The sequence below is a fragment of the Hyperolius riggenbachi genome, chromosome 2, assembly GCF_040937935.1.
Source record: "Hyperolius riggenbachi isolate aHypRig1 chromosome 2, aHypRig1.pri, whole genome shotgun sequence".
Classification (NCBI taxonomy): Eukaryota; Metazoa; Chordata; class Amphibia; order Anura; family Hyperoliidae; genus Hyperolius; species Hyperolius riggenbachi.
The window spans coordinates 455,988,497-456,008,705 of NC_090647.1; the positions used below are offsets into that span (position 1 = coordinate 455,988,497).

Below are 20,209 nucleotides of genomic sequence, written 5' to 3' on the forward strand. Positions count from 1 at the left end.
GAAGTTGTGATCTGTCAGTATTCATTTACTACGTTGATGATGTTTTATTATATATTTATGCTTTTTTATATTATTATAGAATGTTAGTATATGTTAGTATTGTTTCTGAAGTAGTTGTTTTGTTCTTTTTTCAATGTGAATATTTGCCGTGGAAGTGTATGGGTTATCTTCAGGTTTGCTTTATCAGTAGCTAAGGTTAAAGGCCAAGTTCAGCCCCTCTTGTAATGCATTGGTAGCAGATTTGCATTATCTAGCAATGCACAATGTATTCTGCATGGCATGTCTTTACTTTTTACAATAAATATACCCAAAAATGCCTGGCTGGTTTGGTTCTGTAGCTCCTTTCTGTCAGGAGTGTGTGAGTTGCTTCCCCAGCACAGGTCACCAGACCGAGCCCAATACTTCACCTCTTCCTTTTGCTTTTAAGATATAAACTCTGTGGACAGCACAGCAGTTCTCCTCTGCTGGGGGTGTAATAAAACACTTAATCTTTGCCACATGCTCTCCAATGTTTTTGCAAAGCCATGTGCACTTTTCATCACTCTGCCGTTTCTGCAACAAGGAAACATTTGTTTCAGTGCTTTTTATTTAACTAATAAAGACACTGTGATGAGTTTGGGAAGTTTTGAGTGATTTTCAGCCATTGAGAAGGGACAGAGAGATATGACTATGCTTAGTGCTGGCCAAAAAGAGTTTATCTATTACCAACTGAAGAAAGAGGGGGGCTGGTGTTCTGACTATCTCTTGTGGTAGATCAAAAATGAACCTTAAAGAGAACCCGAGGTGTGTTTAAAGAATGTTATCTGCATACAGAGGCTGGATCTGCCTATAGAGCCCAGCCTCTGTTGCTATCCCAAACCCTCCCAAGGTCCCCCTGCACTCTGCAATCCCTCAAAAATCACAGATATGCTGTGAGGCTGTGTTTACATCTGTAGTGTCAGTCTCAGCTGCTCCCCCGCCTTCTGCATAGCTCCGGTCCCTGCCCCCCGTCCCTTCCCTCCAATCAGCAGGGAGGGAAGGGATGCAGGCGGGGACAGGAGTTCTGCAGGAGGCGGGGAGAGCAGCAGACTGACACTATAGAGATAAACACAGCCAGCTCTGACAAGCTGTTTGTCAGCAGCGTGGCTGTGATTTATGAGGGATTGCAGAGTGCAGGGGGACCTTAGGGGGGTTTGGGATAGCAACAGAGGCTGGGCTGTATAGGCAGATCCAGCCTCTGTATGCAGATAATATTCTTCAAGCCCACCTCGGGTTCTCTTTAAAGGGGAATTGAAGTAAGAGGTATACGGAGGCTGTCATATTTATTTCCTTTTAATCAATACCAGTTGCCTGGCAGCCCTGCTAGTCTATTTCTCTGCAGTAGTATTTGAATAACTCCAGAAACAAGCATGCATCTAGTCTTCTCAGATCTGACTAACGTCTGAAACACCTGATCTGCTGCATGCTTGTTCAGGGGCTATGTCTAATTGTATTAGAGACAGAGGATCAGCAGGAGAGCCAGGCAACTGGTATTGCTTAAAAGGAAATAAACATGGCAGCCTCCATATACCTCTCTCTTCAATTCCCCTTTAACAAACTAATAACCTTTTTTTAATGTGATCCTGAGGTGAAAGTAAATTAATGAGATAAACAATAAATAAAACAACTAAAATATATGAACTATTTGCCGCAATAGGGGGCGGTATTGTGGCTGGGAATGCGAAGAATCACTCGCGTTCCCAGCCTGACGGACGGTGACAGCGAAACTGGAAGTAGCCGCCGGAGGGGACTGGAGAATCGGAGAGACACAGCGAGGGCACCAATCAGCTGCAGGGGGCTGAGGGAAGCCCCAGGTGAGTAAAACACTTTTTTTTTTCCGGCTTAAGGTTCACTTTAAAGCAAACTTATAATAAATTGTATGCGTTGTACGGATATGTAATAGAGCATTAGTTGCAAAGAAAAAAGTCTCATATTTTTATTTTCAGGTACATAGCTTTTTTTAGTAACCTTGCATCATTCTGTCACAGTTTCAGTTTTAAAAGCACACTCTGTCTTTTAAACTATAAAACAAAGCAGGAATAATGACCCTTTGAATTGTTCTGCAGTAAAAGCTTATTTCAAACTGTCTCTCACTGTTTCTTTACTAAGTGCTTCAGACTGTATTCGACTGGGTCGAAGAGCTCAGAGAAACTCTTTTGCATAGATAACTGAAGGTTTTGTTTTAACTCTTCCTGTACTGGAAAACAATATGAGACACTTTTTCTTTGCTACTAATGTTCTATTTCTTAGCTGTACTACACATACAATTCATTATATTATAAGTTTATTTTGACTTCAGGTTTGCTTTGAGTGACAAGCTAATACAGGGAGTCCCCAGTGAAACCAATGAGATAGGCACTGTGGATTCGTTCTTAACCTGAATCCGTCGGAATGCTTTTCCACCTATGTCACCTGTAGCTCCTTTGCCTTGCCTCCAGTGTTTCCCTCTGTGCCCCATGCCTCCTCTGTGCCATCTGCCCCCCCCCCCCCCCCATGCCTCCTCTGCACCTTCCTTTGCCTCCAGTGTCCCCTCTGCCTCCACTATGCCTTCCCCCCCACCCAGTGCCTCTTTCTATCCCCATTTGTACCTCCTAGTGTTTTCCTTTGTGCTACCTTGTGCCTCCTTTGTGTCCCCCTAGACATAATTATGCCCCTTGTGTCTCCTTCATGCCCCCGTGCCTGCTTCATGCCCATCCCCCTTTGCTTCCCCGTGTCCTCCTGTGCCTGGTTTGTGCCCCTCTATGCCTCTTTCATGTCCCCCTGTGCCTCCTTCATGCTCCCCCATGCCACCTTGATGTCCCCCTGTGCCTGCTGCATGCCCTCCTGTGCATCTTTCATGTTCCCCTGTGCCTGCTTTGTGTACCCTGTGCCACCTTCATGTCTCCCTTCTGTTTCCTCCATGTCCCCGTTTGCCTCCGTGTCTCCTGCCTCCTTCTTCCCCCGTCCTGCGCTTCCTTAGTATAGTATTGTTTACATTGTACATGTACTGTAATCTACTCACCTCCATGCCGGAGTCCATCGCCGGGCGACATTCCTCTCTGCTTACAGTTCACTCTAGCGCCCAGCATTTCCTCCAGCATGATGCGTAATTACACACGTCATACAGTAGGTGATGCTGGACGCTAGAGTTAGCTGCAAGCAGAGAGGAATGTCGCACGGCCATGGACTCCAGCGGGGAGGTGAGTAGATTACATCTGCTTTCTATTCGGGCTCGCGGCACGCAGGACAGGGTGGGACAGAGGCACAAGGGGAGTCCCCGACATCACGTGACTAGATCGGGAGGTCCATTTGTATCGGCAGGTCATTCGTATGTCGCATGTTTATAAGTGGTGGTCTACCTGTATACTCTGTACAGTGCTGCAGAAGATGTCAGCGCTATAAAAATACTAAAAAATAATAATTCTTTGCTGGCTTTCTTTTCAGGCAGCTGCTGAAGCGTTACGCCCCGAGTACAAAATTACCATTCCCCAGACGAAACCTCTATCACCAGGAGAGGTGCTGGGCTGCACCTCCCCTCAACTCAAGACCCCCGTGGATGCTGTCGTGTAAGTAAAGACAATTCCCAGCAATGTCGGGTGGTAATATTCAGGCCACACTATTAAACACGTTAATGACTCAGTGCTTCCACTGCGTCTTGAGAATTCACAATTTAAATGCTGCAAATGTATGCAAATAAGGTCATGGTGCACTTTACCAATCTGCGCATTGTGCTCTGTAAAATAATGTTTCCCCGCGCGCTTATTATTAAGTAAGTGTTTTACTCCTGTTCCATTTAATACCTATGTAGTTTAACATAATGTTCAATAAAGGTAGGATTTTTTTTTTTTTGCCTTTTGTGATGTCTGAAACCTACTCTGAATATGATTTTTGTTTTGTTAACTTTTGCTTATTGTGCTTCCCAGTTTCTATCCAGTAATTTTCATTTGTATTTATTTGAGTTTAGAATCTAATTATACTTTTAAACATGCCACTATGTTCCACTGAGCTCCACAATGGGGTGTGAAGACAATGCAAATAATTATGGTACAGCGGTGGGTGAATGCGCTTAGTAATGACTGCTTTGCTAAGAAGTCGGCAGAATGTTGCATGCAAAGTCTTGAGTTAAAATCTGCTAATGCTACTGTTTTGCTGTTCTCGAGTTGTTAGGGTAGATGGATAATGCTAGACACGAGGAAGTCCTGGGCATATTGAATAATTACATTGTCCTGCCTGTTGTAAAAGTGTTTGTTTAAATGGGAAGTGACACGGCACAGCAGAATCTCGGCACTAATCTCAGAAACTACAGCGATATAAACTGGCTAACAACGGCTTTATGCTAAGTACTTTGGAAGGAGCAGAATGTAAACTAGTACATAACATCTACCAATTATAGTTCTACTCGCGCTGGTATGGAGCAAATATAAATTGCATAAGAAGCATAGATGCCATGCGTATCAGTTCTTGCTATAAAGGAGCTTAAGGTCTGGCGCTGCAGAAGCTACAAAGCTGCATGCATATCACGCTGGCTATGGGTTGACTTAACATACCCTCTACATGAGTCAAGATAAGTAGAAGGACATATGGTCTCCTTGTAGATTATATCTTGGTGGGGTTTAAAGACACAACCTCTTTGCTTACCACTATCACAACAAATACAGCTGTTTCTCCACGAGTTATGGGTAACCCGGAAAACTTTTTTGTGACTGATGCGGCTCTCCATGTTGCAAGTTTCACAGACAAAAACAGGATCTGTCAAACCAGCAAAAGTTGTTCATACTCTTTACAATCCATATATTGTTTTCTTGCAAGCTTTCAAAACGTATTCTTCAGACATGATTCAAAAAGCAAGTCAGTACCTTCATGTTACAAGCTAATTTCTCAACAATGCATATCCAACAGGCTATAAAATAGACTCCTGAGCCAAATGGGTCCTGTAAAGTTTTCTGATCATATTCTTCCACTCCTACTTCACTCTTTATTGATGTTTGGGGTAAATTGGAATCAGAAGTGATTACTTCCTGCCCGTTGAAACAAGAAGACATAGCTGAAGATTTTGTGAGTCTTGTGTACAAACTAGTTTGAGGATGGTGACAACTGTCTACACTGTTGAGCGCTGAGACTTATCTTTACAAAAATATTTTAGAGGAGTACTACCCCATCTCTGGGATCAGCAATCCAGGTCATAGGATTATTTGACACTAGTATTGAGGCAGAGCAGTGCATAACGCCCAATTATATATATATATATAATTGTGGGACTGTAAGGTATATATATATACCTTACAGTCCCACAACCCAAAACAATTGTTCAGCACCTTTAACTCCCTACTTCGTCCTCCACCTCCTCCCCCTACCACATGTCTGTCAGCCGACGACTTTGCATCATACTTCACAAGCAAGATTGATGCAATACGTAATGGCTTCAACATGCAGCCCTGTTTACTAGCTCAACCATCACCTGTAGATTCCTTCTGTCTGCCTGCACCCTCACTCACTACTTATTGCCTATCCCCCACTCCACAAGACCACTCTCCCACTCTAACATCTTTCACCACACTCACTGAACAGCATCTTTCCTCGCTAATCTCCAAAGCACATCTCACTACCTGTGCACTGGACACCATTCCCTCTCATCTAATCCCCCAGCTTTCCTCCTCCTTTAATCCCGCTCTAACCACTCTATTCAACCTTTCTTTCTCTACTGGCACGTTCCCTTCCTTATTCAAACAAGCTATCATCACACCACTTATCAAAAAACCCTCTCTTGATCCAACTTCTCTATCTAATTACCGTCCTGTCTCACTCCTCCCCTTTGCTTCTAAATGCTGGAACGTCACATCCAATCAGAATTGTCTGCCTTTCTCTCTACTAACTCCTTACTTGGCCCCCTTTCAATCTGCATTCCGCACACACCACTCCCCTGAAACTGTCCTCACTAAAGTTGCTAATGACCTACTGGTAGCTAGATCCAAAGGTCAGTTCTCCATTCTCATACTCCCTGACCTTTCCTCTGCCTTTGACACGGATGATCATGCTCTGCTTCTCCAGACGCTGTCATCTTTAGATAAGTTACACCTGATGAACTTCACACCAACCCTGGATAATGGCAGTGAAAAGGGAGCAAAGAGGGTTGACCTCTCAAACATGGCAGTCCTTTTAGCTATTTGAGACCAGGAGTTGCTAAGATCCCCTTAAAACATGTTAGAGTAAACCCTGTACACAGTAAAAATATATTGTAGTAGGCATGCTTGTTATTAAGTGCAGATAATGTCCCATTTTGTAAAGTAAGCCTTTAATACTAATTTGCTTTAAAAATGTACAGCTGTTCTAACCTTTTCTATACTTAGAGTGCATACACACATGCAATTTTGATTGGCCAATCAATGACCAATTGTATCACCGCCATACAGTATTAGGTCCAGTTTTGAATTCTATGAACAGACAGTAAGCTGCTGTACTCTTGTTGCTCTGGAAGTGGCAAAATTGGGAAAGCATTGGACAATGAATATTGCATGTGTACCAGGCTTTACATGCAGACTTCATGCAAGTTGTTTGCAGCATGGGATTTGGCTAGTCAGACTATACAAGAAGTTCATATAATTGGCTCAATTCTAAAGTTGCACACAATTTGCATGAAAGCCCTAATTATCTGCATCTCGTTGACCTTCTCCAATCTCTGCTAGCACCATGATTGAGACAAAACAAGAACAAGACAAGAAACACACCATTTATATTGCGCTTTTCTCCAGGCGGACTCAAAGGGCCCGTTCACACCTAAAATTGCAAAACGCTAGCGATTACCACTAGCGTTTTGCAGGAGTGATTTTTCCACATTAAACAAAGTAGCGTTTTGGGAGCGATCGCGATTAGCAGTTCTATACATGCGAATCACAATTGCTCCAGAATCGCCGCCAAAACGCTGCATGTAACGCGTTTGCTGTTAACGCTAACCGCAAAATGCTCGCAATCGCGCCCACGAGAACAATGCCATAGGATTACATGGGCTAGCGGTTTTTAAAATCCGCTAGCGGTTTGCGGTGAGTGGGAATCACGCGATTCCCACTCAGATGTGAATGGGGCCAAAGTGCCAGAGCTGCAGCCACTAGTACGCGCTCATTAGGCAGTAGCAGTGTTAAGGAGGCTTGCCCAAGGCCTCCTTACTGGATGGGTGCTGGCTTGCTGAACAGGAAGTGGCGAGATTCAAACCCTGGTCTCCTGTGTCAGAGCCTGAGCCCTTATGGTACACTAGTATCCAGCCACCGCTACACTGTCCAGCATGTCGTATTATTATTTTGGGATGAAAGGCCGTTAGCCTTTCAGTTCGCCTTTTGATAATTGAGGCCCATTGCGATTAGATTACTGCTGTGAGGAAAAAAATAGACTCTTTGCAGTTGATCTAGTATCTCATTGTGTCTCCATGAGCACATAAAGATTGACTACAAAGTGTGTTTTATTGATATTGTGTTAATGGAACTGAAAGCTATGACCACATTGTAAAGCAACCAGTGCTGTAAGCCAGTTGTATTTATAGGTCTTCAATTAGTGAAATTTGATGTTTAACAGAATCAGCTAGTCTGTGTTGCTCCGCGATCATTATTAGGATACTATAATGAGAGCTAGAGCATTACGCTTTATTCCTGAGAGCAGTTCTGCAGCTTGACCATTGAAGTAATGCACCAGAATTATTGAGCAATAAAGCTTCTTTATTGAAATTCTGCTGTACGGGGGTTTCGGTTGTCTTTTTTTTCTTATGCTCGGTAGGGGTGAGCGATCGCCAAGCAGGCTTCAACAGCAAAATGTCATCATTTTAAGCACGCTGTATTTATGGCATATTTCTACAATAACATGAAAGAAATAATATAAGTAAGACATAATAAGTCTCTTACAGTATATGTACCAGGCTGCTTACAATAAAATGGAATGGGATGTAAGCCCCTCTTGGGTTAAAGATAGGGGAACGTATAACACAAACATGACAAATCAGTCTCTAATTGTCCACTGATCAATAATGCAGTCAGGATGCCATTCTTGTGTTGCCTGTAACTCCCCTATACAGAAGCCTGTGAACTACCTAACTGCCTGCTTATACCAGGGTGCTGACTAGTGATGGTCAATGAGATGCAAATCATTCTGAGTTGATGCAAATTTGTATGTACATTTATGCAGCTTGAAAATGAAGCGATCACATTCTGCTGAGGTAAAATTCGATTGGGTCATTTTCAAGCTGCATATACCTTTGCATAAACATTTGCATACATTTGCATCAACTCGAAATTACTTGCATCTCATTGACCATCACTAGTGCTGACTGCTGGTCTAACAGCTTTGCTCTGCTGCCTCAAAACCTCCAGTACTCTTCATGGCTGTGTGTAACCGCATTGCTTACATTTTTGTGATCTCAATATCTGCACATTGGGTCTGTCAGCACTCTGTTTTCCATTTTCCCCTTCTCTGTGCCCAGATCCGACATGATATACAGGTAACAACTTGATTAATGATATTAGAAGTGTGCCTCTACATTTCGTTAAAAAAAACCCCAAAAAACAACAACAATCTTTAAGGTTGTCTTTCAACATTCCAAGTGTTTTAATGGGCTGTATAAGATTTCTGTGATTACTCTGATGTAGAACTAAAACTCTTCTTTCAAGGTCCGCAAGTTGAATTGTTGAAAGTGCCTTGCATAGCTGTCTGCTGTTGCTGAGAAAGGAGTAACACATTCATGTTGTGCATATATAGAGCCAGCATCCTTATGGGCTGAATCTCGAACATGGTGATTCCAGGGCTGAAGACTTGGGCGCAGCCGGCGCCACCATAGGCCGTAATAGGAATTACGACTATAGCAGCGCACATGGGGTAACTTAAGCGCCGTTAGAAGACGGAGCTGAAGTTACTTTTAGAACACAATAATTGCATGGCGGCCTGGAAAGGGGATAGTAATTAACACGGCCGGGAACTTGTGCAGCAGCAAGATCTGGCATATACCGGCTGTATCCTGCGCCCAAGTCTCCTGCGCTGATATCTCTCGTACGCCTGAATCTTGTCACTGCAATAAATTCAGCAAAGCTGGAGAGGTGAAAAGCGATGCAGCAAATTTGCAAATTTTACTACCTGCTTTGTGCAGACTTGTGAACAAATTACCAATAATCCAAAAGAAGTATCCGCACACAAGATTTCTGGAATTTTATGAAACTGTTAATGTCCCATAACACACACACACACACACACACACACACACACTCACACACGCACACACGTAATATATCTGACAGTGTGACCGACGATAGAGTTGGGGCAGATCTGGTCCCCTTTATCAAGGCATGAGGCAGACAAACATGTACACCAACAGTGTGAAAAGTATACAATAAATAGCCTCAAAAATGAACATCCTAAACTCAATCAGCGTTAGGCTGTGCCCATCGCAGGCGGGAAGAACACAAACATTGACATTTGACAGTTAACGGTCAAAGAAAAATACATAGGTTGTCACCTTAGGGACGCAGCTGTTTTTAATATGTATGCCATGAAGTTATATTACTGTTATTTTTGCAAATAAGGGCTTGTAATAATTTATATAGTATAAAGAAACACAAACCCTTTATTTCCAAATAAAATATTGTTGCCATACATTGTACTAGGGACATAATTTAAATGTAATAACTGGGACAAATGAAATGTGTGGGTTTTATATACAGTGGCACATTTTATTTTAAAACTATAATGGCTTAAAAATGAGAAATAATGAATTTTATACATTTCTTTATTCTTATTCTCTTTAAAATGCATGCACAGTAAAATAATTCTTAGCAAAAAGTAGACCTAAAAGTAAGCCTAATTTGTGGCGTAAAAAAAACATTTCAGTGTGATAAATAGTGATAAAGTTATTGGCAAATGAATGGAAAAAGTGTGATATGTGAAAATTTAGTTTTTTTAAGGGAAAATAACCTGTGGTAGGGCAGAGGTTAAACAGTGCTGTAACATTTAACAACAAAACTATGTAATAAAAAAAAATACAGTACACGAAGACAGCTTTGTGTGGATGAAATGTTGTAACTCAATTGGTTTGTAACTAGGGGGACTATATATATATATAAACATTTATTTTGATTGATGGAGCTATTTATCTATTTGATTTTATACGCTAGAAATGTTTGATAAATACTTCATCAAGCATGGCAGAATATATTATTTTTGTTCTATCGGTCTTTGAAATGAATTGTTTAAAGGGAACCTGAAGTGAGGAAACTCTCTCCAAGATAGATACTTACCTAAGTAGAGAGAAGGCTCTAGATCACAAGTGTCGAACTCCAGGCCTGGAGGGCCAGATCCATGCCAGTGGTTAGGATGGACTGAAAAAGAGAGGAATGTGTTCTACCTGATGGACCACACCTTTCCTGATTCAGACCCATCAATTAATTTGAGCTGTGTCAAAAATGTGTGAGGACCTCGGCCCTCGAAGGAACGGTTTGACATCCCTGCTCTAGATACTATAGTGAGCCTTTCCAGGCCTTGGTCTGCCCTGTCGTTTCTGCATTGTTCCTGTTTGAAATTATTTGCTAGGTTAAATAGCTGTTTGGTACTCCTCGGGCACGCCTTTTTAACTACTTGAATACCTGAATAGTTCCAAAGATGAGTGCATCTGTACTGCACAGGAGTCCAGGTTCATGCATGAGCAGTACGAATGCGAACATCTTTGGAACTACTTGAGGGTGTCAGTAGTTGTGAAGGCTGCCAAAGGAGTACCGAAGACTTAGCAGGTCGATTAACTTTATCCAGAGATGGTGCGAGAAAGAAGGGACAGACTGAGGACTGGGAAGGCTCTACAGTATCCAGAGCCTTCCTTCTGCTTAAATATGTATCTAACCTTAAAGTGGAATATAACCCAGAATTTTTTCTTTGCTCTAAAAGATTATTTACAGCATATAATATACTAATACAATGTTGTTGTTTTTTTAGTAAAACCGCATTCAAAGGGTTACATCACAGGGCTGACTCTTTCTTCTGCAGGGAGAACCCCCATCTGAACTGCTGTTACGCTTATCTTGTGTACACATTCTTTACTTGATACATTTATGTAAACATTCTCTGGCTGTGCAGGACTTCAGCTGATGAGTCCTGGGGTGAAACACAGGTCAGAAATCACTGCTGGCAGCATTCTCAACAGAATTACAACAGTTATGAATAAAATGCACCAGCAGCTTTGAAAATTAATTAACTGAACTTTGGGAAGTTATAATGTCTAAATGAATAATAATACTTGTGCACCAAAGCAAATATGATAATTGTATGGGTTATAAAAAGTAGGAAAACACATTTTTGTTGAAAATTTTGTCAGAGTTTTAAACCGCTTTAAGTAAGTTTCAGATTTGCTTTAAAAAGGACCCTGAGCAATCAAAATTGGCACTTACCTCGGGCTTCCTCCAATCCCTCGTAGCCCGCGAGCTACCTCGGTCTCCTCCGGGCCCCTCTGTGGTCCCGCTGGCGGCCCTATTAGTGCAGCGACTTCAGCCGAAGTCGTCCACAACTGTGCATGCGTGGCCTGGCCGTGCTCCCAGCTTGATTGTGGGCATCGCTGCAAGCCTCCTACGCATGCGCAGTTCTTGAAGGACTGAACTGCGCACGTGCAGCTAGCTTACGAGGACGCGCATAATTCAGCCGGGAGCGTGGCTGGGCCATGCATGCTCAGTTGCGCATGACTTCGGCTGAAGTTGCCGCACTAATGAGGTTGCCAGCAGGAACACGGTGGGGCGGGTGGGGGGGGGGTGGAGGCACGTAGAGGTACTTCACAGGCTACGGGGGACTGGAGGAAGCCCCAGGTAAGTGTCAATTTTGATTTTAGTAGTCTCCTCAGGGTCCGTTTAAAAGAAAAAATAGTGTGAACGTAGTATGTAGTGCTACACATTCAATTAAAGAATCAGAATCACTTTTGTTTCGCCAAGTACAGCAAGAGCTGTAATCGGAATTGTTTGTGGTACACATGGCATCTACAGAGTATAAGACAGACGCACAACACATACAATTAGAAATGCAGTAGTCAGTTCGTATCTGCCATTTCACCGCTGTGCAAATACAGACCAGTAAAATAATAAAGATGCGGATAACGGCCCCGAGTCCATTTTTGGATTAGAACCAAGGTAGGCAGCAGCAGCGGCGGGGACCCAGCTAGAGCACGCTGGTATGCGGGCCAGACGGGTAGGTTGGAGTTCAGTAACCGAACAGCTTGGGGGAAGAAGGTGTTCTTCCACCTGGTGGTTTTGGATGGTATAGTCCTGTAACATCGGCCCAACGGGAGGAGCTTGAAGTAGTGGCTGCCTGGGTGAGAGGGGTCACTAGAGATCATGGTGGCCCTCTTCCTCATCCTAGTGGAGTGGAGGAGATCAAGAGGTGGAAGAATAGATCTGATGACCTTCTCCGCGTCCATTATGACTCTCTGCAGTTTGTGTTTGTCGCTGGCCGTCGTGCCAGCATACCAGACAATGACTGAGGAGCAGAGGATGGATTCTATGGTGGCAGTATAGAAGCTGGTCAGCAGCTCCCTGGGCATGCCATATCTCTTCAGTTGGCACAGGAAGAACAACCTCTGCTGGGATTTCTTTTGAATTTTGGTGGTGTTTTCCCCCATTTCAGGTTGTTAGTGAGAGTCGTGCCGAGGAACCGAACAGATGTCACTTTAGAGACTTCTGCTCCTCCAATGAGGACAGGTGGGAGGGGGGGGAGGGATTCTCCTGAAATCTGCGACAAGTTCAACAGTCTTTGCTGCGTTGAGAACTAGGTTGTTGTCTCTGCACTAGTTGCATATTCTCTCGACTTCGCTGCGGTACTCATGCTCCCCGTTGCTTCCAGTTAGGCTTATGATAGTGGTGTCATCTGCAAATTTGATGACTTTCACAGAGTCAGCGGATGAGATGCAATTGTTGGTATAGAGGGAGAACAGTAGAGGTGATAGAACACAGCCTTGTGGAGCCCCTGTATTGGTGGTCCGGACGCTGGAGTAGTAGTTGACAAGCTTCACCTGTTGCGTTCTGTTTGTCAGGAGGTCTCTAATCCATGCTCGGAGAGTAGGATCAACTCCGAGCTGCGTCAGATTGGTGTTCAAGATGTCTGGGCAGATCGTGTTGAACGTTGAGCTAAAGTCCAGGAACAGGATCCTAGCGTAGGAGGCAGGGCTGTCTAGGTGCTCAGTGATGTATGCCATGCTGGCATTGATGATGTCCTCCATGGATCTGTTAGCCCTATATGCAAATTGGAGCGGATTTAAAAGGGCGCCCGTGGACCTCTTCAGGTGGGCAAGGACCAACCGCTCGAGGAGCTTCATGATGTTAGAGCAGGGGCGTAGCAATAGGGGTTGCAGAGGTTGCGACCGCATCGGGGCCCTTGGGCCAGAGGGGCCCCGAAGAGCCATCCCTCAACTACAGAATTAGCTCTCTATTGGTCCTGTGCTCATAATAATCACTTCTATAGATACTTTGAATAGTAATACTTATTAACAAACTGTTCCCCATCCCCTTCTTGCACCTCAGACACTGGAGTTGCCATTGGCAGGTTTTGGTGCGCCGTATCAATTGCTATGTATAGAGTGCTTGGGGGGCCCCAATGTAAAACTTGCATCGGGGCCCACAACTCCTTAGCTACGCCACTGTGTTAGAGGTTAGGGCCACTGGTCGGAAGTTATTGTGCTTGGTGCTGCCTGTTTTTTTTGGGACTGGTACAATTATAGACCACTTAAAGAGGAACTCCAGTGAAAATAATGTAGTAAAAAAGTGCTTCATTTTTTACCATAATTATGTATAAATGATTTAGTCAGTGTTTGCTCATTGTAAAATCTTTTAAATCCCTGATATATATTCTGACATTTATTACATGGTGACATTTTTACTGTGGGCAGGTTATGTAGCTGTACCTAGCTGTTTTGGCTGTTAGAGACAGCTGTAAACAGCCATTTCCTGTCTGTGAACATTGTTACATTGTGGCAGTTTGCCCAGAGTACCGCGGTCCTCAGAGCTTCTTGTGGGAGGGGTTTTAGCACAAAATCAGTCATACAGCGCCCCCTGATGGTCTGTTTGTGAAAAGCATTATATTTCTCATGTAAAAGGGGGTATCAGCTACTGATTGGGATAAAGTTCAATTCTAGGTTGGAGTTTCTCTTTAAAACAGGAGGGGACTGTACCGTCTGATAATGACTGCTTGAATAAAGAGGTGAGCACAGGGGCTAGCTAATTGGCACCGGATCACAGGCAGATAGACGACACTCCGTCCAGGCCGGAATTTTTCTTGGGGTTCAGCTTGCGGAGGTGCTGGAGTACATCTAATTCCAGAACAGCAACAGGAGCCAGGGCGACGAGTTCACGGGGGGGCGCACCACAATCGATGCTGTTTGGTCCACAGGCTGGTTGGGATGTTGCTCGAATCTGCAATAGAGCTCGTTGAGCTCCTCCGCCAGTCGAGGGCTCGGGGTCGCCTTTTAGGGTTCTGGTTTGAAGTTCGTGGCTGCTCTCAGGCCCTTCAATACCATAAAGACTGAGGAGAGATATAAAATGTCACACGGGAAGAGGAGTAGCATGCCCAAAAGAGTTTATAATATAAGGAAATAATATACATTCCTGGATTTCAACTTTAACCACTTGAGGACCACAGTCTTTTCGCCCCTTAAGGACCAGAGCCTTTTTCTCCATTCAGACCACTGCAGCTTTCACGGTTTATTGCTCGGTCATACAACCTACCACCTAAATGAATTTTACCTCCTTTTCTTGTCACTAATACAGCTTTCTTTTGGTGCTATTTGATTGCTGCTGCGAGTTTTAGTTTTTATTATATTCATCAAAAAAGACATGAATTTTGTCAAAAAAATGATTTTTTTTTACTTTCTGTGCTGACATTTTTTAAATAAAGTAAAATTTCTGTATACATTTTTGTCCAAATTTATTGTGCTACATGTCTTTGATAAAAAAAAAAATCCATTCAGTGTATATATTTATTGGTTTGGGTAAAAGTTATAGCATTTACAAACTATGGTGCCAAAAGTGAATTTTCCCATTTTGATGCATCTCTGACTTTTCTGACCACCTGTCATGTTTCATGAGGTGCTAAAATTCCAGGATAGTATAAATACCCCCCAAATTACCCCATTTTGGAGAGAAGACATCCCAAAGTATTCACTGAGAGGCATGGTGAGTTCATAGAAGATTTTATTTTTTGTCACAAGTTAGCGGAAAATTACACTTTGTGACAAAAAAAAAAAGTTTCCATTTCTTCTAACTTGAAAAAAATGAAATCTGCCACGGACTCACTATGCTCCTCTCTGAATACCTTGAAGTGTCTACTTTCCAAAATGGGGTCATTTGTGGGGTGTGTTTACTGTCCTGGCATTTTGGGGGGTGCCTAATTGTAAGCACCCCTGTAAAGCCTTAAGGTGCTCATTGAACTTTGGACCCCTTAGCGCAGTAAGGCTGCAAAAAAGTGCAAGTAATATAATGTGTTTTGGGGTGTATTTTTACACATACCCATGCTGGGTGGGAGAAATATCTCTGTAAATGACAATTTTTTTATTTTTTTATACACACAATTGTCCATTTACAGAGATATTTCTCTCACTCAGCATGGGTATGTGTAAAAATACACCCCAAAACACATTATACTACTTCTCCTGAGTACGGTGATACCACGTGTGTGGCACTTTTTTTGCACCCTAACTGCGCTAAGGGGCCCAAAGTCCAATGAGTACCTTTAGGATTTCACAGGTCATTTTGCGACATTTGGTTTTAAGACTACTCCTCACGGTTTAGGGCCCCTAAAATGCCAGGGCAGTATAGGAACCCCACAAATGACCCCATTTTAGAAAGAAGACACCCCAAGGTATTCTGTTAGGAGTATGGTGAGTTCATAGAAGATTTTTTTGTGTCACAAGTTAGCGGAAATGTTTTTTTTTTTTTTTTCATAAGGTGTCATTTTTCGCTTTCTATGAACTCACCATACTCCTAACTGAATACCTTTGGGTGTCTTCTTTCTAAAATGGGGTCATTTGTGGGGTTCCTATACTGCCCTGGCATTTTAGGGGCCCTAAACCGTGAGGAGTAGTCTTGAAACCAAATGTCGCAAAATGACCTGTGAAATCCTAAAGGTACTCATTGGACTTAAGGCCCCTTAGCGCAGTTAGGGTACAAAAAAGTGCCACACATGTGGTACCGCCGTACTCAGGAGAAGTAGTATAATGTGTTTTGTGGTGTATTTTTACACATACCCATGCTGGGTGGGAGAAATATCTCTGTAAATGACAATTTTTTAATTTTTTTTTACACACAATTGTCTATTTACAGAGAGATTTCTCTCACCCAGCATGGGTATGTGTAAAAATACACCCCAAAACACATTATACTACTTCTCCTGAGTATGGCGATACTACATGTGTGACACTTTTTTGCAGCTTAGGTGCGCTAAGGGGCCGAACGTCCTATTCACGGGTCATTTTGAGGCATTTGTTTTCTAGACTACTCCTCACGGTTTAGGGCCCCTAAAATGCCAGGGCAGTATAGGAACCCCACAAGTGACCTCATTTTAGAAAGAAGACACCCCAAGGTATTCCGTTAGTGTATGGTGAGTTCATAGAAGATTTTATTTTTTGTCACAAGTTAGTGAAAAATGACACTTTGTGAAAAAAAACAATAAAAATCAATTTCCGCTAACTTTTGACAAAAAATAAAATCTTCTATGAACTCGTCATACACCTAACAGAATACCTTGGGGTGTCTTTTTTCTAAAATGGGGTCACTTGTAGGGTTCCTATACTGCCCTGGCATTTTTACGGGCCCAAAAACGTCAGTAGTCTGGAAACCAAATGTCTCAAAATGACTGTTCAGGGGTATAAGCATCTGCAAATTTTGATGACAGGTGGTCTATGAGGGGGCGAATTTTGTGGAACTGGTCATAAGCAGTGGGCCTCTTAGATGACAGGCTGTATTGGGCCTGATCTGATGGATAGGAGTGCTAGGGGGGTGACAGGAGGTGATTGATGGGTGTCTCAGGGGGTGGTTAGAGGGGAAAATAGATGCAATCAATGCACTGGGGAGGTGATCGGAAGGGGATCTGAGGGTTTGGCCGAGTGATCAGGAGCCCACACGGGGCAAATTAGGGCCTGATCTGATGGGTAGGTGTGCTAGGGGGTGACAGGTGGTGACAGGAGGTGATTGATGGGTGTCTCAAGGTGTGATTAGAGGGGGGAATAGATGCAAGCAATGCACTGGCGAGGTGATCAGGGCAGGGGTCTGAGGGTGTGGGCAGGTGATTGGGTGCCCTAGGGGCAGATAGGGCAGATAGGGGTCTAATCTGATGGGTAGCAGTGACAGGTGGTGATTGACGGGTGATTGACGGGTGATTGACGGGTGATTGACGGGTGATTGACGGGTGAATGACGGGTGAATGACGGGTGAATGACAGGTGATTGACAGGTGATTACAGGGGAGAATAGATGTATACAGTACACGGGGGGAAGGTCTGGGGGGGGGGTTCTGAGGTCGTTCTGAGGGTGTGGGTGGGTGATTGGGTGCCCTAGGGGCAGATAAGGGTCTGATCTGATGGGTAGCAGTGACAGGGGGTGATTGATGGGTAATTAGTGGGTGTTTAGAGGAGAGAAGAGATGTAAACAATGCACTTGGGAGGTGATCTGACGTCGGGTCTGTGGGCGATCTGATGGTGTGGGTGGGTGATCAGATTGCCCGCAAGGGGTAGGTTAGGGGCTGATTGATGGGTGGCAGTGACGGGGTGATTGACAGGTGATCAGTGGGTTATTACAGGGAAGAACAGATGTAAATAATGCACTGGCGAATTGATAAGGGGGGGTCTGAGGGCAATCTGAGCGTGTGGGCGGGTGATTGGGTGCCCGCAAGGGGCAGATTAGGGTCTAATCTGATGGGTAACAGTGACAGGTGGTGATAGGGGGTGATTGATGGGTAATTAGTGGGTGTTTAGAGGAGAGAACCGATGTAAACAATGCACTTGGGAGGTGATCTGATGTCGGATCTGCGGGCGATCTGATGGTGTGGGTGGGTGATCAGATTGCCCGCAAGGGGCAGGTTAGGGGCTGATGGATGGGTGGCAGTGACGGGGTGATTGACAGGTGATTGACAGGTGATCAGTGGGTTATTACAGGGGGGATAGAGGTATACAGTACACGGGGGGGGGGGGTCTGGGGAGAATCTGAGGGGTGGGGGGGGGGGTGATCAGGAGGGAGCAGGGGGCAGTTTAGGACATTAAAAAAAATAGCGTTGACAGATAGTGACAGGGAGTGATTGATGGGAGATTAGGGGGGTGATTGGGTTCAAACAGTGATCTGGGGGGTGGGTAGGGGGGGGGGTCCTGAGGGGTGCTGTGGGCGATCAGAGGGAAGGGGGGGGGATCAGTGTGCTTGGGTGCAGACTCGGGTGGCTGCAGCCTGCCCTGGTGGTTCCTCGGACACTGGGACCACCAGGGCAGGAGGCAGCCTGTATAATAGGCTTTGTATACATTACAAAGCCTATTATACACTTTGTCAGCACGATCGGGCAGTTAGTAACCCGCCAGCGCTTCCGAATGGCCGGCGGGTTACAGCGCGAGGGGGCGGAGCCTGTCGCCGGCGGCTGATCACGTCACAAATGACGCGATCGACGCATAACCACGCTTGCCGCCGCCGGTGGGCGTATTGCGGTCGTTTGGGCCCAGCCCTTGCCGCCGCCCTTCGGCTGTGGGCGGTCGGCAAGTGGTTAACATGAGTAAAACTTTTACGTGTTGATCTGGCAGAGGGTAGCGATGGGCTTGACCTTTCCTGCAGATTTTATGAGCACTGGGCAGCACTTGTTAATAGAAGCGAGGGCAACATTTTTTATGCTGATTTTTTCAGAGCATTTTACATGTTGGGCTAGCGGTGATATGCTGACCTTTTCTTAGAATATAAGGCGCATGGGGCAGCCACTGCCATAATGTGCGCCTGTCTATTGTACAAGTCGCACTTGCTCTGCACAGACATGCCATCAAAAAATATTTTTGCAGGGCAGTAGGCAGAGTTCTGTTTCGCTCATAATGTATGATGCTGTGTTTCACATACATCATTGTGATCTGGCCCCCTGATTTAGAGGACCCATAGGCGCCCTCCTCATGGCCCCTGTCTGTCACTGGGAAAATATAATGTGTCCAGATGGATCAATCCACCACCTTTTTTTTATAGCTGGCTCAAAGTAATTTTCTGAAAACATCTACTTGCTTTGGCTCTTCCTCATTCACCTACAGGACAGGGTCCACCTGGGCAGCCCATCCTGTTCCCTGACCATCTCCCGTATAAGCCCTTCCCCTCTGCTGCAGCCTGCAGTCATCACTGATTGGTCATCAACTACCTCTTCAGATGACTTGCAAATGAGGTAATATGGCTGCCAGCACCTTTTCAGGGGTGCATTAAGTTTCTCAGAGAGCAAAAAGGGCCACAATGTAATTTATGTGTATAGAAGAGAGGGGATCAAGCCAGTGTGAGGGAGGGGTACTAATGTATAACTGTGATTTTTTATTTTTGTTTGGGTTAAAAACGGGCCTGGTGTGGACAGTTCTCATTATGTAGCATACAAATAACCCATATTGCCTCTGCTTACTTAGTTCTAGGACGGTGGTAGCCAATGGTTAATCTGTTTAGTAGGCTGACAGCAGTTCAAGTTCTACCTACATAAGTGGAAATAAATGTGTATGAGAAATGAAAAAACTTTTTTGTTCCATTTATCATATATGCTGTTCAGGTAGCACACAGAGACTGAACAGCTTTCCAGAATTACACATGGGAAGCATGTTTGCTATTCCATAAGACGCAGTGACACTTTATATAAAGTAGTAAATAAATAGGGAATACAGCAAAGCAGGAATTTCAATTATTAACAAAAACCACTGTGAGAGCTGTGATGCATAATTTCATCACGTCTCCCAGGACTTAAAGACACTGCAATTTCCACAAGTGGAAGCGTCAGCTCTGCTGCCTGTGATGTGGCTGACTCGTGTACCATAAATTGAAAAGAAAAATATTATTCCTTTGGCACAAATTGTCAGTCAGTACAGAGAGTGTGTGTGTGTGTGTGTGTGTGTGTGTGTGTGTGTGTGTGTGTGTGTGTGTGTGTGTGTGTGTGTGTGTGTGTGTGTGTGTGTGTGTGTGTGTGTGTGTGTGTGTGTGTGTGTGTGTGTGTGTGTGTGTGTGTGTGTGTGTGTGTGTGTG

General features: G+C 44.2%; 1 protein-coding gene across 1 annotated transcript in view; it reads left to right on the plus strand.

Annotated features, from left to right (window-relative positions):
• The window catches only part of DPH1 (diphthamide biosynthesis 1), a 426,157-nt gene that overhangs the window by 277,509 nt on the left and 128,439 nt on the right, over window positions 1–20,209 (plus strand). Inside the window, exon 6 of the mRNA XM_068270081.1 lies at window positions 3,442–3,563. Coding sequence (XP_068126182.1) covers window positions 3,442–3,563 — 122 coding nt within the window. The remainder of the gene's footprint in view (window positions 1–3,441; window positions 3,564–20,209) is intronic.